General features: G+C 50.7%; 11 protein-coding genes across 11 annotated transcripts; 7 read left to right on the forward strand and 4 right to left on the reverse strand.

Annotated features, from left to right (window-relative positions):
• Positions 1-377: 377 nt before the first annotated feature.
• Positions 378-698, reverse strand: N7446_010265 (uncharacterized protein; the record flags this gene model as incomplete). Its single annotated transcript, XM_058519008.1, has 1 exon — positions 378-698. The coding sequence occupies one exon, from the start codon at positions 696-698 to the stop codon at positions 378-380; it is 321 nt and encodes a 106-aa protein (XP_058369796.1).
• Positions 699-1443: 745 nt separating this feature from the next.
• N7446_010266 (uncharacterized protein) lies at positions 1444-2004 on the forward strand (the record flags this gene model as incomplete). Its single annotated transcript, XM_058519009.1, has 1 exon — positions 1444-2004. One exon carries the CDS (start codon positions 1444-1446, stop codon positions 2002-2004), a length of 561 nt encoding a protein of 186 aa, XP_058369797.1.
• Positions 2005-2101: 97 nt separating this feature from the next.
• Positions 2102-3314, forward strand: N7446_010267 (transcriptional regulator SPT3; the record flags this gene model as incomplete). Its single annotated transcript, XM_058519010.1, has 2 exons — positions 2102-2428; positions 2481-3314. 2 exons carry the CDS (start codon positions 2102-2104, stop codon positions 3312-3314), a joined length of 1161 nt encoding a protein of 386 aa, XP_058369798.1.
• An 859-nt stretch (positions 3315-4173) lies between these two features.
• N7446_010268 (blue light-inducible protein Bli-3) lies at positions 4174-4965 on the reverse strand (the record flags this gene model as incomplete). Its single annotated transcript, XM_058519011.1, has 3 exons — positions 4174-4196; positions 4266-4674; positions 4762-4965. 3 exons carry the CDS (start codon positions 4963-4965, stop codon positions 4174-4176), a joined length of 636 nt encoding a protein of 211 aa, XP_058369799.1.
• An 876-nt stretch (positions 4966-5841) lies between these two features.
• Positions 5842-7599, reverse strand: N7446_010269 (phosphatidate cytidylyltransferase). Its single transcript, XM_058519012.1, has 2 exons — positions 7487-7599; positions 5842-7436 (listed from the first exon to the last, which is right to left on the reverse strand). Exons 1-2 carry the CDS (start codon positions 7499-7501, stop codon positions 5910-5912), a joined length of 1542 nt encoding a protein of 513 aa, XP_058369800.1. The 5' UTR covers positions 7502-7599; the 3' UTR covers positions 5842-5909.
• Positions 7600-7844: 245 nt separating this feature from the next.
• N7446_010270 (baculoviral IAP repeat-containing protein) lies at positions 7845-10568 on the forward strand (the record flags this gene model as incomplete). The annotated part of the gene is made up of 4 exons (XM_058519013.1): positions 7845-7982; positions 8047-8343; positions 8395-8504; positions 8552-10568. 4 exons carry the CDS (start codon positions 7845-7847, stop codon positions 10566-10568), a joined length of 2562 nt encoding a protein of 853 aa, XP_058369801.1.
• Positions 10569-10778: 210 nt separating this feature from the next.
• N7446_010271 (U4/U6-U5 snRNP complex subunit SNU23) lies at positions 10779-11414 on the reverse strand (the record flags this gene model as incomplete). The annotated part of the gene is made up of 1 exon (XM_058519014.1): positions 10779-11414. The coding sequence occupies one exon, from the start codon at positions 11412-11414 to the stop codon at positions 10779-10781; it is 636 nt and encodes a 211-aa protein (XP_058369802.1).
• Positions 11415-13014: 1600 nt separating this feature from the next.
• Positions 13015-15233, forward strand: N7446_010272 (Zn(II)2Cys6 transcription factor; the record flags this gene model as incomplete). The annotated part of the gene is made up of 2 exons (XM_058519015.1): positions 13015-13644; positions 13737-15233. 2 exons carry the CDS (start codon positions 13015-13017, stop codon positions 15231-15233), a joined length of 2127 nt encoding a protein of 708 aa, XP_058369803.1.
• A 450-nt stretch (positions 15234-15683) lies between these two features.
• N7446_010273 (uncharacterized protein) lies at positions 15684-16456 on the forward strand (the record flags this gene model as incomplete). Its single annotated transcript, XM_058519016.1, has 2 exons — positions 15684-16272; positions 16332-16456. The coding sequence occupies 2 exons, from the start codon at positions 15684-15686 to the stop codon at positions 16454-16456; spliced, it is 714 nt and encodes a 237-aa protein (XP_058369804.1).
• A 323-nt stretch (positions 16457-16779) lies between these two features.
• N7446_010274 (histidinol-phosphate transaminase) lies at positions 16780-18139 on the forward strand (the record flags this gene model as incomplete). The annotated part of the gene is made up of 3 exons (XM_058519017.1): positions 16780-16862; positions 16906-17076; positions 17131-18139. 3 exons carry the CDS (start codon positions 16780-16782, stop codon positions 18137-18139), a joined length of 1263 nt encoding a protein of 420 aa, XP_058369805.1.
• A 766-nt stretch (positions 18140-18905) lies between these two features.
• N7446_010275 (putative integral membrane protein Pth11-like) lies at positions 18906-20690 on the forward strand (the record flags this gene model as incomplete). Its single annotated transcript, XM_058519018.1, has 2 exons — positions 18906-19258; positions 19328-20690. 2 exons carry the CDS (start codon positions 18906-18908, stop codon positions 20688-20690), a joined length of 1716 nt encoding a protein of 571 aa, XP_058369806.1.
• Positions 20691-21247: the final 557 nt, after the last annotated feature.

Here is a 21247-nt window from a genome sequence, read left to right on the forward strand (position 1 = left end):
GAACAATTGAACAAGCTCTCAACAAGACAATGCCGTACGAATTGAACAATAGAGTCAATAGAATAAAAAAAAGTGAATAATGCCCCGCGACACCGGCAGAATTGCGTCACCGCCGGATAAAAGTATTGCCGTTATCGGTGCTATCGCTATCGGACCAACTCTCAATCAAGCTCCGCATCTTCTTCCTTGCATCCTCGCGAGTTGCGGTCGCGAGTCCCCTTCATTTCGGTTCGTCGCCTTCAGAACTCAGCTCATACTCGCTTCGTTCATCGTTCATTCTGATCTCATTTCCCATTGGAAGGGTTTCCGCCGTCCATCATGTCTGATCGAAACCCCAAGTATCGTCAGGAGATCCAGCAGGTGAGTGCTTTCCCTGGTTAGACTTGTTTCTCCTCGGTCTCTGGTTTCTTGGTAAGCTTCCTGGTTGTTGCGTTTTGAGTTCTGGCGCCGGCGAGGTGCCCGGGACCACTCTTGACTTTGCGATTGCTCGGTGTGGCATTGCGGTCTGTGCCTATGCGCCGCTCATGCGCGCGCACCTTGGCCGACGTTGCGTACATCAGTCCGCCATGTCGGTTCTTCAATGCGCCTGTCTGGCCAGCTTCACATATCGACATTGTCTTCGCGCCGGCAACATCCCGACTCCTTTCGTCGCATCCTCTGCATTCGGTCTTACTCCGCTTCGATTTGCGGTATACCATTGCACAAAGGCGTCAAAGGAGCACTGCTCCTTTGACGGACATACAATACCAAGACTTCCAATCCATCTCAGACATTGGATGTTCATTCGTGCATATCAAATTCGTCTTCACTGCAACAAGAAGCTTGGGAACCGAAGCATAAGCATATTCGTTGCATTGTGAGCAGCATTGCAATTGTCTCAATTATGCGATGTCGCATGTCGCTGTGCCTGAATATCACACATTTCCTCAAGGCATACCGAAAAGCCGTTGCTCGACTAGGCTATGCTAGGAGCTTCATGTTGTGGATGCATCTCACTAGGAATTGCTTGGGACCATTCTGGTATTTTGAATGTCTTGCCTGGCCATTTGCGGGCATCTCAGAGGCTTTGAGAGGGTTCAACGCGCGGTTGCCCAGCTCAGATTCGATATAGCCCTCTGGGGGTGCGAGTACAACTTCTTTCGCTGTGGCGACAAGATCAAGCTTCAATTTTCCGGGACTGTTTCAAAGACATCTGTGAAGGTCGAAGCTTGGTGTCTGAATGGTTGTGGGGTACTCTGGGGGAAGATTCATAGGTTTAGGGCGGTAGCAAGGCTTCGTTTTATGCCTTTTGTTTGCGCTGTTCCCTCACCACCGAAAAGCCTCGCCTTTCTCTCCCATCCTCCTTCTCTTTCCCGCCTCCCTGAACACCCTCTCATCCACGCGTTCTACTTCCTACTGTTCTACTATCTACCGTTCAATATCTCTGTTTGATCTTCATTTACCATGTCTGATCGCAACCCTTTCCCCGGAGATCCCTCTGCGTCAGATGTGATGGGGAACCTGCGTCCTGCGCCCTTCGAAGTCTACGATCAACCAAGTCGTATTGTCTTTGAAACCCCCGCCGACCTGTCCTCGGACTCGGACTCGGACTCGGATGAATCCTTAGCTTTTCGCGCCAATTGCCTGTCCTTCGCAGCCTTTTATGACTCCAACCTTGCTGCCGCTTTTGCATCGGGACACTCCTTCGGCGATTTCTACCAGCTCGGTTACTTCGGCGTGTATGATCTGCATATGCGGCGTACTTGGCCCAACTCTGAGGTTACTGGGGGGATGGAACTTCCTCCTGGCACTCAGGATTCGGACGTTGACCACGATGACGTCGAGTCTGTGACTGAAGGTGCGAGCTCTGTTTCTTCCCGCACTATCGGCAACAGCCCTATGTCTGAAGCCAAAGAATCTGAGGCTTCTTGCGCAGTCGGAGACAACGCCAGTGTCGTGTCTGAAAGTGAAGGATCTGAGTCCTCTTGCACCGTTGCTGACAGCCCTACTATGCCTGGACTTTAAAGTCAGAGGCTTCCTGGCCCGTTGGCAACAGCCCCTATGTCGTGCATGAATTTGAAATTTTGAGTCCTCCTGCAGTGTTGGTAACAACTTTAATACTATGACCGAAGTTGCCAGCTCTGTTTTTTCTATCCCCGCCGGTAACAGCCCTAATGCCATGCCTAAACTTGAAGAGTCTGAGGCTTCTTGCACAGTCGGAAACAGTCCTGTGTCTACTACTGACGTCGGAAACAACCCTAGCAACGCCAACAATCAGGAGGTTACCAACAGAAACCAGAAGCTAACCATGGGAATGGAATTTGGAAACTTACGCGAAATGCTAACTGACTTTGTACAGATGATGTTTGTCTCTGGAGAGACTGCTGAACCGTCCACTGAGACCACTACTTTGATTGAAGACATCACTCGCCAGCAGGTCCTTGAAATTGTCAGTACTAAGAATCTCACCTTTGACGCGCTGTTCACTAACAATTATATAGCTTTCTCGCAGCACCGCTTTGGCAACTCGCCGCGGAGTGCGCTCCATTTCTACCGATGACCTTATCTTCTTGATCCGCCACGACAAGGCCAAGGTCTCTCGGCTCCGAACTTTCCTTTCCTGGAAAGATGTCCGCAAGAACGTCAAGGACTCCGACGACAAGGGTGGTGGTGACGCCGCCGATTTCGCCGCCGCCGACGATGCGGCTGGGGTTGTTGCAGGCCCTCAGGACGTAGCCTCCAAGCCCAAGAACAAGAAAGCACGTGTCGGACTTGCCTGGGACGTCAACAGCTTCTATTCGGTCCAGATTCCCGAGCGCGAAGACGAGGAAGACGAAGAAGAGGAAGAGCAGAACTACGCCACCCTCCAGCGTCTGGCCGCCGCCGACGAGCGCACGCGCCACATGACCAAGGAAGAGTATGTCTTCTGGTCCGAATGCCGCCAGGCATCCTTTACCTATCGCAAGAGCAAGCGGTTCCGCGAGTGGGCTGGATTTGGAGTGGTGACCGAGTCCAAGCCCAACGACGACATAGTTGACATCCTCGGCTTCCTCACCTTCGAGATTGTCCAGACCCTGACCGAGCAGGCTTTGCGCGTGAAGGAGCGCGAGGACAACGAGAAGAACCGCCGCGGGGGCGCCGACGCCGGCGAAAACTTGAAGAAGCGCAAGCGCGAGACCGGCCTGTTCGACCCCCCTGAGGAGGGTCGCACCCCCATTGAGCCCCGCCATGTGCGGGAGGCCTACCGCAAGCTGCAGGCTACGCCTCGGTCGCAGACTGCCATGCTGTTGCACAACGGCAGACTCCCTGCCCGTATGCCCCTCGTCCTCATCTGAGGGTAAGACAACCATACTTGGGCGTCATTAGGCGCTGTTTCATGTTTTATGCGGTCTGTAGCGGGAGTTTCGCGGTCAGCTAAGGAGATACCCAGGGTTTGCTTTCTTCGTATTTGTTTTTTATTTGTGGCAGTTCGGGAGTGAGCCCCTTTATTTGCCTTGGTCAAGGCTTTCAGTTAATGTATAGGTCCTCGTTAGACCTGACAGGTCTAACTCTCAGTCTTGGTATCAAAAAATTCTTCCTTCGTGAACAGTGTAGTGTAAGTGCTGTTACCTATTGTGCAAGAAGTCTCGGACTCTTCAACTTCAGACATGACCTTAGGGCTGTTGGCGAGAGTGCAGGAAGCCTCAGTCATTCCAGCTTCAGGCTTGACGTAGAGTGAGATCTGCTTCCGAAGGGAGATGGAGAGCCATGGGGGGTGGTCTTATAAGGTTGGAGGGTCATGGGGAGCGTGGGGGTTGCTGGGGGAGGTTTCGCCCTACTTTAGCCTCCCTTTTTTCACCTCTTTATTACCCATTTTCGAGTGCCTCGGGTTAATCATCTAACTCTTCCAGCCATGGATGTCCAATATCGAACAAGAGCCCGTGTACGAATCAGATTCCGAGAAAGAAGATGGCCAGAAAGTTGTGGATAAAGGTGGCGATGTGGAAGGACTTATGACTTCTGTTGTATGTCCCCGCAATGAACTATACAATCCTTACAAACAGAGCTACATCTTAAGAAGCAGTAAAAGATGATGACCATGCAAATGCAATGACAGCTGAAGTAAGCAGCTATGCCGTTGATAGTAGATATCTCATTAAGTCATGCAACATAACTCAAGCCAAGTTCCTCCGGCACATGGAAGGCAGAAAAACCTTAGTTCTGATGCGTACGGCGCCCTATAATCATCTCAAGTTAGCAAAGCAACGTCCAAAACAATCCAGCAAAGAGAAAAGGAAACAACATACACTCAGCCAACTCCTGTCCAGTCAACTCCCGAATCCCATTAATGTGAGGCACGTTACCCTGCACAGCACCCTTAACAGTATTATACGCACGACCGAGAATCCCCTTCTGGGAAACAACATGTGTAGCCAGCTTCGCTTCCAGCTTGATAACGCCAATGCGCGGGTCGGACGGCCCGCCGTCGTGCACGCCGTCGCCCATGTCGCCAATCCACGCCTTCAGCATAGGCGAGTAGTACTTCTCCACGATGGCCGGGTCGCCGATTACGGATGCTGTTCCTGAGATTGAGGCCCAGGCGCCGCTGACCGGGTCTAGGAAGGACATGTTTGTTTCTTTGGGGTGGACGGTTAGGTCCATTGTTTTGCCTGAGAAGAGGTTTGTGTGGAAGATTAGGTCAATGCCGCCATTTTCCTGTTGGGATTTGGTTAGTATGACCTTTGTAGTTTGGAGGTAGGGAGGAGCTTGGGATGGTTGCTCTCGGCTTTGCCTTGGTCGTACCTTTCCGGCGAGGGCCATGCAGCGTGAGGTTAGATAGTCGCCCTCTGATTGATGGGTTGTCAACATGCCGAATTTCACTTCGGAGATGAAGTTGACCAGCTCTTCGATCTTCTGGGGGAGAGGAGGGTCTTCGAAGTTCTGGGTCTTGTATGGGTCCACGGAGTGGTTGCCCGTGGAGGTGTTGATGGAGGCATCGGCAGACATATTTGTTCAATGTTCAATTATGGGGTAGATAGGTGGTATATTGAAGAGTTCAAGCAGATAGTTGAGGGGATAGCATGTATATATAGGTAGAGCTCTGCAGTTATCTTGGAAGTATACACAGGTTCGTCAATGTGACGTCAGTGATACGATCCGGATTAGGGCTCACGTCTACTTGGACATCATTCACTATTTCGATCTTGAACATGAATTGACAAGTAGAATATATGTTACGCTCTTGTATTTACCTCACGCTAAGCAACCTCGCTTACAATGAGACATGTACGTCCAATCGCAATGTCTCTCAAAAGAGGCAATCTAGTTCAAGGCAACAAGGAAACAGGCCAACTACTTCTATTGCTCAGTGAAACAATTCTTTCATAGCGCTCATTATCAAAATGGCTAATAGAACTCCTGCCCAATTCTAGTCTCAGGTACCTTAGTGAACATCCTTGGCGGTACCTAGGGTATAACTTTAAAAGTCTTTAGCTATCCACGTCATCCGTGTATATGTCAACCATGGGTACCCCGACTATAATTCTGACTATGAATATTAATTTCTTTCAAAGAACCAGTGAACAGCAATTGAAAGAGAGTAACATGTACTATGCTTGCGCCTAGAAGTACTTGGGTTTAAGGTTGTTACACCGTGTGGGTCTGGAGTTCAAACGTCGGTCCCTAAGTCTGAGCTATGGCCCTAATATATCAGTCGGGTCTTAGGTCTCAGTGGACTGCAACTCTAACTAGTGAAGCAGAACCGCATTTGAATTGACATAGAAACAAAGCTGTAACTGGTTATGTTTATTTGACAAACTGAAATCTATGTATGTATTGGGTCAGATATTTCCTGCCGATGCATTGATGATTTTGATACATGGTCACAAAAAATCCACAACGCCTCCGTATGCCTCATGTAGGGCTATTTCCTAAGATATGCGTATGAACACTTATTCTTTCTTGCTCGCCGATGGCTTCTCACCCGAAGCCGCCTTGCCACCGGAAGCCGCCATGCTTTGGGCTTTCTTGTGCTTGTCTCGCTTCTCCTTCATGTAGGTCCAGCTCTTACCGATTCCTGCAGTCAGGGGCGCTTTAATGGTCTGCACAGTACTGGGCCAGCGTATAGTTTTCTCAATGGACTTGGAGACTTCCTCCTGGAGGGAGTCATCTCCGGCAATCCGCTGTTCGAAAGGACCTCCCTGGGGCCGACGAATAATATCTTGAGCATCATTGTTCTCTTTCATCATTTTATCAAAGTCGACCCGCGGGATCTGGAAGCGGGACTGGTACTGGAAGTACAGCTTCTGCCGGAATGATTCAGGCAAGCGACGAACCATGTTGCCACGCTTCACTGGATCCATATCCTGCGCCATGGCGAGGATGGCATTCGGGTCATCAATCCAATCTTCGCTACTGCAGCGGGGATCCTGGAATGTGACGTTGGGCAGATTCTCAATGAGGGGCGCGTAAAGCCGGCGGAAGTGTGCCATCTGTCCAGAGACAATGTTGCGCACCTTGCCGGGGTCTTCAGCCGGGAGTGCCATGCGCAAGTCTCCCATGTAGCTCATACCGGCAATTGTGCTGTAAAGCTCAAACTCGCTGAATCTCTCGGGGAGCAAGAGAAGTGCGACTCGCAGAGCAGACAGCAAGTTCATCTGGTTTGCCAATCGCACCTTCGGGTGGTCCCGTAAGATCTTCACGGGCTTGTGTAGCCGACCAGCAAGATACAGGGTATCCCACTGGGTCAGGTCCCGACACAACGTATCCAAGTTGACCACTCCGTATTTGATCATTGTGCCGTTTACTGTAATATAGGGATGGAAGTAGACGCCAGCACCGAACTTGTCTTGCACCTGAGAGACCACATATGACCCAAGAGAGCCCATTCCAGAATAATGATCCCGATGCTGGTGCAAGTTCAGGTCGTGCCAATGTTGGGAGTATGAAACTCCGAAAATAAAGTCAATCATTTTTCCAGAGCCCTGTTGCATATTTGAGATGGCTGTGGGTGCCGAAGGATGTAATGAGCTAGCCGGGTTTGCACTTCCACTCTGCGGGAAAACACCCGACCCATAGGCAAATGCATATCGAATTGGCGCTTTGAATTGCCAAAGGATCTGTCGCAATGCTTCCTTGAACTCTTGGTTTATAATCATATGCTGGTTAACTCCGAAATCCTTGGAGGGAAGTTCCGAGAAGTTGGAGATTGCCAAGTTCGGGTTATGGTCCCAGTCTGAGTCGGGCAGCGAAGAAAATGAAGAGGTCGAGAAGGAGGCGGTTGAGCGGCCGGCGGTGGCCTTGCATAACAGATGCGACGTCGATGAGCTGTGATTCGCTGACAGTCGGCTATGATACAGAGTGGTCGGGCGACAATTGATCGACAGGCAGTGGGCCGACGCAGGAACGAAAGAAAGAGACGAAAGGATGGTGCGAGAGCGCCAGAAAGAGCTGGGACTGGCTCTCCGAGAAGCAATCATCTAGCCGACAAGTTAGTGAGATCCCTTGGGCCGGGCGACATCGGACGTACTGTTACTCCCGGCATGGTTCTGAGTGGAAGATGAAAGGGAATGGGGCGCAGAGCGCAGAAATTAAATCAGATCAGAACATTGACGTTCCAGAAAGAGAGAGAGAGAGGGAGAGGGAGAGGCACAGGGATTGAAGTAATCCGTCAACATTTCCGGGTCTGACGTACCCCGTCCTGCCTTCCATTTCGGGTGCTGAGTAATATATCATGTGATTACGCGCGCCCATAACAACGGAGTAAACAGACGCGGAGGATCAACAACAGCGACACTTTCGCCAAAACCACGCCTATCTCCCCCACGAAGGCGTCCTTGCATATCACATATTGGGGCCAATTGTCTCGAATTGCTTGATACTTCGCCATGGGCTCTGAAATGGACACTTTCGCCGCTCGCCTGGCCAGCTTCGATCTAGTGCTGAAGCCTGAGAAACGCAGATCTTCCGGCGCAAAAACACCAAAAGCGATTACATGGCCGCACCAGCGACCTTCGCCAGCTGAGGTGCGCACAGTCTCGGAGGCACCATGTGCATCAGTCCTAAGATGATCGACTGACGGAATTCTAGTTGGCGCACGCCGGATTCTTCTACAAGCCATACGAGACAAATCCCGACAACACAACATGTTTCGAATGCCACAGGGCGCTGGATGGCTGGGAGGAGGAAGACAACCCCATCACCGAACATCTCAAGCATGCGCCCGACTGTGGATGGGCTATTATGATGGACATTCAACAAAACAGCTCAAACCCCTCTTCTATCGAAGACCCCACAAACGAGCGTATCACACAAGCACGAGCGTCGACATTCGGGTCAGCCTGGCCCCATGATGGGAAGCGAGGATGGGTATGCCAGTCAGAGAAGGTAATGCGCCCAGTCAAACTGTTTGTTTCTTCTTAGCTCACAATAGCACAGATGGTTGAGGGTGGATGGTATTTCTGCCCGACGGAAGAGAGCAACGATTTGGCCAGCTGCGCTTATTGCAAACTGTCTCTGGACGGATGGGAACCCAAGGATGATCCTTTGTAAGTGTCCATCGCTCTTTCCGGGTGAATCTTGCTAACTTGTCCAGCGAGGAACATTACCGCCGCTCTTCGGATTGTTCATTCTTCGTATTTGCCCAGCCCCCAGGAAAAAAGGGCAAAGGGCGTGCTAAGAAACCTCGTGTCTCTAAGGCATCTTCTCGACTTTCAACTCAATCAGTTGGCACAGTTGCCTCCGAAACGCCCGAGGTGGACATGGATGACTCAATGGACCAGAGTATGATGTCTCAATCCACCACGAAATCGAAACCTACAAAGAAGGCATCTAAGGGAAAAGGCAAGGGAGCTAAAAGCAGGAAAGAAGAACCAGCGAAGGTCAAAAGCCACAGAGAGACCGAAAGTGCGGAGGTTGCCGAACCAGAGCCTGTCAAGGCCAAACGTACAGGCCGGCGAAAGAAGAGGGCCAGTGAGGATATCACTAAGGAAGAACCTGAGCCAATTGCCTCGGAGGAACCAGAGCAGGCACAGCCGCCTGTAGAACCTCCTGCCAAGAGAAGGGCAACAAGAACGCGAAGCAGCAGTATTTCTCGTAACTACAACTACGAACGCAGTGACTCAGCGATGCCAGATGCAGACACTGTGGATGACGGCGCTTCAGAAGAAGAAACCAGGAGGGGCCGCAAGCCCACAAAGAAGGGATCTTCCAAGGCCCGCAAGGTCTCTGATGTCTCCGTTACATCAAAAGCTCCGTCAAAGGCTCGTGCTCCTCGTGATTCGGAGATTGAAGCAGAAATCGAAGCAGGCCTCGATGCTGACATCCCCGAACTTCTCGAGGCTCAACCTGAACCAGAGCCTGAGGCAGGGCCAGAGCCCGAGCAGCCACGTGCCTCAAAAAAGGCCAAAGCAACCAAAAAATCCAAGGCCGTGGCCAGATCCCCCGAACCCGTCCTGCAGGAGCAGATGCACGATGCTGTTGACGAGGATCATATGGAACCTCAGGCTGAGCCAGTCCCCGAGGAGGTACCTGAGCCGCCAGCTCCCAAGACGAAGACAGCTAAAGGATCCAAAAAGAAGGGGACAAAGAAGGCAAAGGCCGAAGAGACAAAAGCAGAGTCGCCAGAACCCCAAGGAGCTTTGGAGCCTATGGTAGCTGATGACAGAAATGACCCGGGGCGCCACGAATCTTTTATCTCTGTGGAAATTATCAACAAGGAGCACGAACCTTCCCCCGAGCCTGAAGAACCTGTTGCTAAACCGAAGAAGAAAGGCTCCAAGAAGAAAGACGCATCAACAGCTAAGGAGAAGAAATCCAAGAAACTTGAGAAGAAGGCGGAGCCAACTCCGCCCCCCAAATCACCGATCTTGGAACGACATGATGTCGAGCCATCAGTTGACGAACAAGATGATGGATTTGAGACAGCGGATGATTTGCCTGATCAGCTTGAGGTAGTCCAACCCCCTCAAGAGTTTTCTCCACAGCAGCAACGATGGCATCGAACAACACCCAACTTGCCACCAAAAACCGCGAAAAGATATAGTGATATTCCCCAGGAAGAGCATCTCGCGGAAAGCATCGCCCATTCTTCCCCTCATGATACACTGCGCTACTCTCGGCAATCTAACCGGGCAGTCTCTCCACTTCCATCGGCTCACCGGAGCACGCCCTCGATGTCTCCGCAGTCATCAGATGCGGAGAACAGGCCTCCATCGTCACGACCTTCGGCATCTCGTGTACACGATCAATCAACACCCAAGGAGCCCAAGTTCCGAGCCGCTCTCACAGCCAGTACCCCATCGCCATCTAAGCGTAATGCCAATGCTGGATTTGGGCCTTCAGGTCATCCGTGGACCCCAATCGACATCGATGAAGCCCTCTTCGGAGACAACAGCGACAAGGAGAATGCCGACCTGGCTAGCCTTTTCAAGGGTGTCAAGGGCGGACTGACCAGCCCGGAGAAGAAGATGACGGTCCAAGAATGGATCGCATGGAATGCAAAGAACGGTGAAGAACGCCTGAAAAGAGAATGCGAACGACTTGTCGGTCAATTTGAGAAGGAAGGCGGCCGAGCAATGCAACGGATAGAAGCGATTGAGTGCGTCGACTAACTTATGAGTGATGCCACATTATTTTGGATGAAATGAACTTGCATGTTAGGCGTTGTGGGGAATCATTGTTAGATCTTTTGGTCTTAATTTGGATTTTTGCCAAGTGCAATTTTGTTGCACATCGAAGAACATGCTAGTAAACAGAAAAGAAACAGGCCAAAACACCATGGGTATCAAATGTAGAACGCACCCCTGAGGACATAGGACATCTCAAGAAATAATGCCCAACCGTCCCTCCCAGCTATCATCCTCTTGCTTAACCTTCCGCCGCTTCTCATTCCGCTTGCGCCTCTTCTCCTCCCTCTCCTTCGCATCCTGCTCCTCCCGCTCCTTCAACCGAGCCCCAAGATCAAGCTGCCAAGCCTTACGCTCCTCTTCATCCCGAACCCTCTTCCGATGCGCCAACGCCCGCAACCGCATCCGTACCTCTTCAACTGTAGCCCGCTTCACCTCCCCACTCTGTCCCGTCGCAATCAAATGCTGCTTGCTATTCAAATGCTCGACAAGCTGCAGATTATCCTTGAACGTAAGATCGCAGTCCTTGCAGTAGAATCCAGCGCCGGCTCCGCGCTTGCCCATTGAGGCGCCGGCTGGGACAATTGTCGTCTTGCCCACCATCGAGGCCACGTCCAGTCGCTGGTTTCGCGCTGTTGTCGCTTCAAGCGTGCTGAGATCGACTGGAGCATGGTATTTCTTGCCTAGGAGCTTGGCTTCGTATCGTGCTTTGCCTTCGGCTTTGCGCTTGGCTTCTTCGTCCGCTGCTTTTTTCGTGTATTCTTCTCGGTCCCATGTTTTGCGGAAGGCTGTGTCGGACACCGGGGTGCCGTAGGCGTTTGGGCCGGACATAGCTGTGGTTTTTTTGTGGGTTGATTGGGGTTTGAGTGAGTTTGAAGGTGGAGGTTTGTCTGAGTGGCGATCTCAAAGTTGGAGTTGAAGCTTCGGGCTGATAGTGGTGATTACATAAGCTTCTGCTTGATCATTCCAACGTCAGTTCAAACAGAGCTTCTGTCTCTACTTAGCTTTTCATTGGCTCAATAGTGTGTCTATGAAATAATTCTTTCTTTTTGATAATAAGTATTTCGTTTTCACTCGTGCCTGAAACTCAAGCGTTGCCTAGGCCACAAAGTAAGCAGGATCCACACAGTGAACACGGCATAAGCATGGCAATAGGCAACTACATCAACTTCATCAAGTCAAATTTCCTAGTTCTGGGCCAGAGTTAATTATCATTTCAAGGACACAGCGTGGCACCTGCAGAGTTAGGCACCAGCTTATCCCAAACTCAGACCCAGCTCTATAATCAAGGCACATCCTCAACCAACATATCAACCAACACAATCCAACGCAAATCAACAACCATGGCAAAATCAGATTCTCCAGTGCAGATAGCACCCCTCAGGCCCAAAAGATTAAAACTGATGGCCCTCCCATCAGAACTCCACATCCAAATAAGCACATACCTCTCCTATCCAGACGCCCTAGCCCTAAAACACAGCAGCCGCCATTTCTACTCAATAGTCTATACAGGCGTGCATCTCAAAGTGGATTGGCTGCTCGAACGGTTTGAGCGCAAGCTCGAATGCCCCATGGAGAAATGCTCGTTTCGTACCGATGAGTCCTTTTGCAATCAGCGTGTTCGTCGTATTATGGAGCGCCGCCGTTGGCACCTAGAGTGTCGCCGGGCTAGGGGTGGTTGTGTTGTTATTTATGGGGGTACTTGTCAGACCGATCTGTTGCCCGCTTGGTTTAAGATGCAGGGGAAGAGGAGGGCTGTGAGGATGGTTGGTGTTTGGGGGCAGGAAGGTTTGTTTGTTTTCTTCTTTAAGCAGTTTCTTATTGTGTCTAGATGGCTGATTTAGTGATATTTCATAGTTATTCTCGTTGGGGCTATGGCTTTTCTGTTGAACTTGTTGTGGCAGTTCTATCGGGGGTAATAATGTATCTGTTGATTGGTTATGTATACTGTAATGGGACCTTTCGAGGAGTTTGTGGTTTGTATATTGGTCAACAGGCTCCTCATTCGGAAGGTATATAATTGACTATCTGAGTCGCTGGATCTTTCAGGATTTATATCTTATATGACATGAGAATCAAATAATATACTCATAGTGCAACCGATTTGAGGAAATGTTCGTAACATATCCTCAGGAACGTCACGGGTATATACTTCTACACGATTGCCTTTTAGATATAACTAACACCCTGTAGATCCACATCGATCCTCTACTTATGGCACATTCCAGTAAACTTAGGCCAATGACTAGAGCCCCCATGGGCTAGATGATGTAGCCAAATTCATAGACGCTGTTCCCGATTAGGAATGACTGTGGAGAGGTCGTCACGTGTTTCCGGCACTGATTGGAGTGCCCGAATGCCTGCTCACTCCCAGGATATACATCTTGGCAACATTAGTCTCAGTCTCTCCCAGATTATCAAGTGACATTCCATGACTACTCGATCGAGCGTTTCGGTGCCTGGGCTTCCGGGGTATCTGGCACCCCGACGCCAGAAGCGGGTCCAGGTGGCTAGGGCATGCGATGAATGCCGACTCCGACGCAGGAAATGCGACAACAAAATTCCTTGTTCAAACTGTACGGCAAAGGCACGAACATGCAGTAACAGTGGAGCGCCCAAAGCATCAACGCTTACTCAAGCCTCCGAGGAGATTGAGTGGCTCAAGCAGAAAGTCCAGCAGCTAGAAGCAGAGCTCGAACAGCGGTCCAACGAGGGCAATAATCTTCCCACGCCAACAGGGTCTTCATCATCGCCACCTCGGGTCTTTTCATTTGCAAGGAAATCTGAAATCGTCGACTCGGGTGATTTGAAAAAATACTGGGGCGGCATACAGCTTCGCCCTGCGAGATCATCCAATGATACATGGCTTGGCCCGTCATCACTGCATTCTTTCATCCAGCGTCTCAGCGTGTTTCTGAGTCTCAGTCTTCAACAGACACATTCTGCAAATAAGTTATTTCCCATCTCAGCCAGCGATAGCAAATTACTGGACAGACCAGCAGGTCCCGACATAGACCCAGTCCGTCGGCTGGTCTCAACGGGGAAACTCTCCACTGCTGGTGTCTATCTAAACCCGATACAAGAGGAATATTTCATCAACTTTTTTGGCAAACATATCACACCTCGTTATTCCCAATATTGGATGAAACCCAGTTCAAGAAGCATTACCAGTCTCTATGGGTGTCTGGTGGCAAAGAACGAAAGCCATCAGCTCTCGTCGATATCATCATTGCCATGTGCATGCAATATGGCATTTCAACCCTACCCTTAGACACCCAGGGGTTCCTCGTAGAAGGCCAAGATGCCTTGGTTGCCGGCCGATGGCACTTTTGGCGTGGGCAGACACTGCTCACATACGAGCTTGAAAGTCCCTCGCTATCAACCCTGCAATCCCATCTACTCTGTTCAGTCTATCTGTGCGGTGGGTCTTTCCACAATATGCTGGACAATTCCATCGGTCAAGCTGTGCGCACCGCTTACGCCCTGGGCCTTCATTTGGACCCCTCGCCGAGCATGCCTGAGCAAGACCGCGAGATGCGGAGACGCTTATGGTGGGCGGTCTATCTTATGGATAGCAAAGCCGGAATGAAGCTCGGTCGCCCCTTCATGCTGCGTGATTCTCATGTTATGCCGTGCTTACCAAGCGACAGCTTTGAGGCTGCAAGGATGTCGGGATCCGCTTTTGCACCCATTGGCGACATTTCTACGTGGCTGAGTTTTAACCTCCAGCAGACCGAGCTATACATCAAAGCACGAGCTGCCTACACGAGCTACTATGACCAGGAACTTAACTTGCGGGATGGTCAGGCGATATGGGATGATTCTCATGCCCTCCAAGCCAGCGCAGAAGTTTTGTTCCCGCATATTCAGATCCTCCAAGAATGGACCGACAGCGTACCAGAGGCTCTAAAGTTGAAGCGTCAAAACAATGGCAATCCTCTTTCCACGGATGGCACACGCCTGTCACTTGAGCAGTTTGCTCCACTCTGGCTCCAACGGCAGCGTGTTCTCCTGGAACACTCATATCACCACCTCAGCATCAACCTATACCGACCGCTGATCTCCTTCTCTTCCAAGCCGTCGCCAGGATCTCGAGCGGAGGAGATCGCTATGCGCTGTGCTTCCCATGCTATCATGCTATCGAAGATTACGCAACAGGTCCTTGCAGATACTTCCATCCTCGATGGGTGGCATGAGGCTTTCCACTGCCAATGGAATGCAGCTATGACGCTCATTGGCTTTCTCATGGTGTATCCGGATGCATCGTTGACCATTGAAGCCAGAAACGCGATCGACCTAGCAGTCGCTGTATTTGATAACTTCGGTGCCAAGTTTGCTGTCGCAGCGAATGCAGCCAAGATTATGCGAGATCTATGCACCAAGGTTGATTTTCTGGCAAAGCATAGCCAGTCCCAGCGTGATTCTTTGGATGGCCTCCATACTATCTCTATGGATGGTTCTATCCCGCAAGATCTTTCTTTTGACTCTTCCCTAAATTCAACACTAAGAGATTGGAGCTCATACGCGAATGACCTTACTGCACCAGATTTGAGCTTGTTCGACATGGCTGTTGATGTTGACTTCTGGAATAACCTTGATGCGCTATGGCCGGAAGCTGACAATTTGTCTCAATACCAATCGGAGATCTGAGGATCTGAATTTTCGTTCGGAAACATAATGACCAAGCCTACAATGATAAATCATGACTATGAAAGTTCCAAGGTTGAAGCCAAAGATGGTTCAGCGGAGTTGCGGAGTCTCAAACTTGATAACTACGTAGTTCTAGGGACAGAATGCGGAGCTCTAGCAAAATTTGATTGAAAACATACACTAACTGGTTCTCCACTAATGATCAGGCCCTGAAACAGCCACCTGTGACGGATACACGGATTCACGGAGTCGCGGAGTGGTGATGGTGGTGGAGTTGCGGAGTCGCGGAGTTCATCCAGCGCACGGACCGGGCCAGAGTATACAAGTCCCAGATGCTGCAGGTCGTCTGGATATAAATACTAGATGAACTGCCACTTCCAGAACTATCATCACAAGCATCCATCCAAACCAGCAATTCCAGTTTAATCCCGACTCCAAACACCAATCAAAATGTCTCCTGCTCGCAAAGCCCTCATCGCCATCACCTCGGCCAAAGCCACCCTAAACAAAGAAACAACCGGCCTCTTCATCAGCGAAGCCCTACACCCCTACAATGTCCTCGTCGCCGCAGGCTTCGAAGTCGACCTGGCCTCCGAAACAGGATCCTACACCGCAGACTGGCTCTCCCAAACCCCAGACTTCCTAAATGGCGACGACCTCACAATCTGGAACGACGTCAACAGCGACTTCCGCAAGAAGCTGGACAACATGCCCAAAGCCGCTGACCTGGACGCTTCCCAGTATGGAGTATTCTACGCCTCGGCTGGCCACGCCGCTCTGATCGATTACCCAACTGCGACTTCCCTACAGAAGATCGCCGAGCAGGTCTGGGCTAGTGGTGGTGTTGTTGCTTCTGTTTGTCATGGTCCTGCTATCTTTGCCAATATTGTTGATCGCGAGACTGGTAGCCCTGTTATTCAGGGTCGGAGACTTACTGGTTTCACTACTGAGGCTGAGAATATTATGGGTATCATGGCTGATTTGCGGAGTTGGAATGTTGAACTTTGTGAAGAACTTGCTGCTCGTCTTGGTGCTAAGTGTGAGTGTTCCCTGTATATTGGAAGATTTTTGGAAGATTTTTACTAACTTTTACCTCAGATGAGCGCTCTGCTGGTATCTGGGATGACTTCCATGTGGTTGATGGTCGTCTCGTTACTGGTCAGAACCCTGCTAGTGCAACCTCTACTGCTAAGGCTGTTGTCGATGTCTTTGAGAAGCTTTAGACAAGCGATTGATATATTTTAGACCTTTATCGAGATGTTATATATGCTATAACTGTTGTTGAACACTACATAACATGCTTGCTATCTTCACTTTTAGATCCAGGTCTAGAGGTGAATACTTCTGGGTATCTTTAGAGTAACTTCTGATAGAAACGAGTAATTGAATCGAAAAGACGTATATGTAGTGGAATGAATTCAATTCTGCAATGGGTACCCTGGTGTATAGATGCGGCATTGACTCATAAGAGTTCCCGCCCTCAACTCCGATAAATTCCCCGCCACCCCACCGCTTCCTACATTCTTCGGTGTACTCTCTTCACACAATGGCTTCAACGTCACCTTTCAACCTGGCCACTTGCGCCCGCCCTAATATCCTCCAATTGCAGCCATACCGATGCGCACGAGAGTATGTCGACCCGATATCGGTCCGAACCAAGCTAATGAGTCAGTGACTACAAAGATGATGGGACGAACGTGCTCCTCGACGCCAATGAGAATGCCTTTGGCCCTGGTCTTGCGCTGAACAGCGAGGGCGCATTGCAGGCCTCCCAGACCGGCGATGCGACAGGAGCCTCCAAGCCCGAGATCGACTTCCTGGGTTTGAACCGCTACCCAGACCCGTGAGTGCACCTCCGTCGCAAACGAATACAGTATTCCGATCTAACACTGCCCAGTCACCAAATTGAACTCAAGCAGCTGTTCTGCAACCTCCGAAACACCCACCACCACACCCCCAAGACCCTCCTCCCCGAGCACATGTTCTGCGGGGTCGGATCCGACGAGGCCATCGACGCTCTACTACGATGCTTCTGCGTCCCAGGCAAAGACAAAATCCTCACCTGTCCCCCAACCTACGGCATGTACAGCGTGAGCGCGCAAGTCAACGACGTCGAGATCGTCAAAGTCCCCCTCGACGCCTCGAACGGCTTCCACCTCCAACCAGAGAAAATCAACGCAGCCCTCACAGCCGACCCCTCCATCAAATTAGCCTACATCTGCTCCCCAGGAAACCCAACGGCAAACCTCATCCGCAAAGAAGACATCCGCCAAGTCCTTGAGCACCCAACCTGGAACGGCGTCGTCGTTGTCGACGAAGCCTACATCGACTTCGCGCCCGAAGGTTCCAGCCTCGCAGAATGGGTCACCGAATGGCCCAACCTAGTTGTAATGCAAACCCTCAGCAAAGCCTTCGGACTGGCAGGTATCCGCCTGGGCGTCGCCTACACCAGCCCAGAGATTGCCCGCCTCCTCAACAGCCTCAAAGCCCCCTACAACATCTCCAGCCCGACCAGCGCGCTCGCCTCGGCCGCCCTGACAGGCCCCAACATGGCCGTTATGCGCCACTACCGCGAGCAGATCATTGCCCAGCGCGACCGGCTCGTGCGCGAGTTACCCACTATCCCTGGTGTGGGCCAGTTCCTTGGCGGATATGACGCCAACTTCTTGCTTGTGCAGATTCTGAATGGTGAGGGCCGACCGTGTAACGTGACTGCGTTGGCGGCGTATGAAGCTATGGCGGAGAAGCGTGGCGTCGTTGTGCGGTTCCGCGGTAAGGAGCTTGGGTGTGAGGGCTGTTTGCGCATTACGGTCGGTACCGAGGCTGAGGTCTCCAAGTTCCTGCAGGAGTTGCGGGTTGTGCTTGGGGGGCTGCGTGCTGGTAGCATTGAGTCTGTTCGGGGTTAGACGTGTTGCGTGATGTAGATAAGGGTCCCAAGGGTTGTTGGGGGCTAAACTACCGCCACTAGATATAGAGATATAGGGAGATAGTCGCCTATCATATACTTCGTATTTGTATAAAAAAATGTCTTTTTGTTCTAGATCGAGTCACACAGGCTTATCTAGGCAATAGCCCACGTGTATTCCATCCCTAAGTGCCTACCCCTATCCTATCCCTAACTACTTAGGGAACTAAGTAATCTATCAAGTGTCAATCTATTAGACTTTATAGCCAAGGCCGATCTTTTCCGCTCCCAAAAGGTTAACTCCGCCGGAATCCGTGTAACGGTGAGCTCCTTTTAGCTTCTCGCGCCTTAATCGATGAGAGGTTATTTCTTTGTTTCTTTGTTGGCGCATCATTCCATTGTCCAAGACTGAGACTCGAATCGGACAGGAATACGCGCTTGGCTAACAAGGATCTGACAGGTAACTAAATGAGTAAAATGAGCAAGATTAGCGAGGTTAATATCACTGGTGCTTGGCTGGTTTCTTGGGCTTATCTTTGCAGTTTGGTTATTTACTTCTCTCGGCTTCCCCTCTTTGCTCTCTCTCTGACTTGACTGACCTGAGACCTCCTAACACTTGCACATATCAATATCCACATCTTCTGCGATCGCCATAGCTTCACTTTGCCCTATCCACTCCCCACACGGCACGTGCAGACCATGTAAACCTCACCACCACTCGATACTCGAGGATCGCCTGTCTCTCAGCTCCTTGCTGTGACCTCGGGATGGCTGACTCCATGTTGGCGCGTGGCATCTACCCAGACAACCCGCCCGCCATGCAGACCAGAGACCAGATCAATCCGACTCTGATGATGAGCTGGTGGGCAACGGGCTTTTCGCTGGCTATTATTATCGTCCGTCTGTGTGGCCGGTACATTCGTATCGAGCGCTTCTTTCCGGAAGATAAGGTTGTTATGATCAGTGTTTTTCCATTGGTGATCCGCATGGTGCTGGTGCATTTTGTGCTTGTGCTTGGGACCAATAACACAACTACTGGGGAGTTGACCGGGCAGGAGATTAGGAATCGCGAGCTTGGGAGTAAGCTTGTGCTTGCTGCGCGCATTTTCTATGCCATTTTGTGAGATGCAATGCCTTCATCTTTGTACAGTGGTGCTTGTGTGAGAGACACCCACTAACTATATCCCAGCATCTGGACTGCAAAACTCACCGTCTGCGAGTTCCTCAAACGAGTAACCGGCCTCGTCTGGCGCCGCTCAGTGGCCCTCTTCCTCCGATTCATCACCTTCTTCCTCATCTCAACCCTGGTAGCAGTGGTAATCGCAACCCTAGCCGAATGCCAACCCTTCAACCATTACTGGCAGGTCATCCCAGACCCAGGCCCAACATGCCGAACAGGCTACGTGAACCTAATAACAATGGGTACCTGCGACGTGATAACCGATCTCCTCCTAATCGCCTTCCCCGTCCCAATCATCATGCTAGCCCAAATGCCCCTAAAGCGCAAACTAGCCCTAGTCATCCTCTTCTGCCTCTCCCTCCTGCTAGTGGCAATAACCTGCTACCGCGTCCCGTCAGTCATACACCACAGCGGCTCACAGCAATACCGCTCCCTCCTCGCCAGCCTTGAAATCCTAGCCGCAACAGCCGTCTCTAATGCCCTCGTCATCGGCTCCTTCGTCCGTGACCGCGGCGTCAAGAAGTTGAAATACAAACGCGATCAAGGCTCCGCCTCGGTCTCAGAGAGCATGGATAAATCCTTCATTAGAAGGAACACAATCATGCAGAACCAATGGGGCAGCGACTCGGATCTAGCTACTGGTTTATGCATCCGCCTCGATCCAGATATGTGTATTTCCCCAACGACCACCGCTGATGGGACACCTCTCCCCCGTCCTGCTCCTCATGTCGCCTTATCGTCCCATATGCCTCTCTCAGTAGCGCGCACCGGGACTATCGATCCATCCTGGTCTTTCACGACCAGTCGGCGTTCGGATGATGATCATGCCTCCGCGACGGATAGTCTCGATATCAAAATCAGTCCACGCGAATATCTACGTACGAATACTTCGCCTCGGGAGTCGGCGGCTGTTGCTCCGCGGAGGGTTTCGTTTTCCGATGTTGGTGGGCTTTTGACTAGGGCATTGCCGGATGATCCTCATACTCGGCCGTCGGTTTCAAGGTCGAATACAACGTTGACTTTGAATACTCTTGCTCATGCTCCTACTCCTGGTCCCGCTGAGGCTTCACAGTGGAGAAGTGGGAGTCGCACGTTTTTGGAGGATTTGGGGATTGTTGCGCCTCATTCTTCTTCGAGGTTGTATGGACATGCTAGGCCTGGGATTGGTAGATCTCAGACGCTGCCTCAGCCTCAGCCCCAGCCTCAAACTCAGTCTCAGCCTCAGACTCATGTTCTTCCTGTTTACGGCTCCTCTTCTGATATCACACTTGATGGAGATGTCGAGTTACAGGACGTTGGTGGATTGCTTTCCAAGCAACACCAGGGCCAGAGCCAGAGCCAGAGCCAGGACCGGGACCGGGACAACTCTTGATATTATGCGATCTACGAAACGACATAACGCCATCTCTTTTTGATTTTATTTTCGGTTTTGTTTGTGGAGGAGTCCTGGTACATACCCATACCCATGCCCGTATTTGGCTTTTTCTGTTTCTATAATATTTGGTTTTCTTTTGGTTTCTTTTGGCTTTCTTTGAACTGTTTTTGATATCTATGGCTTTCTTTACGTGATCTCTGCTGTATTCCCCCTGCTGCGTTTCCTAGCGCGGCGTTGGGTATTTGGTGTTACTTTCCCTTCCCTTGCAATACTGTACCCTGGACTCGATGTCTGTTTCCGGTTCTTGAGGTCCGGAGTTGTTAATAGTGTACCACCTACATACATTCGAGATTTGAGATGAGATGAGACGAGATGACCGTACATACCATACTATGAGTGAAATGAACATTTGACAGATTTTCCTTCATTCTTTTGATCACATGATGCTATATAACCCTGACATATTAAATACTGAACATAATGATCTAGATCTACATCTAGTAAACACTCCTTTCATAATAGATCAAATTCATCTAGACATAGACAAAAAGGGG

The sequence above is a fragment of the Penicillium canescens genome (genome assembly GCF_028828765.1).
Source record: "Penicillium canescens strain IBT 15451 chromosome Unknown utg000006l_segment0_segment0, whole genome shotgun sequence".
Taxonomy (NCBI): domain Eukaryota; kingdom Fungi; phylum Ascomycota; class Eurotiomycetes; order Eurotiales; family Aspergillaceae; genus Penicillium; species Penicillium canescens.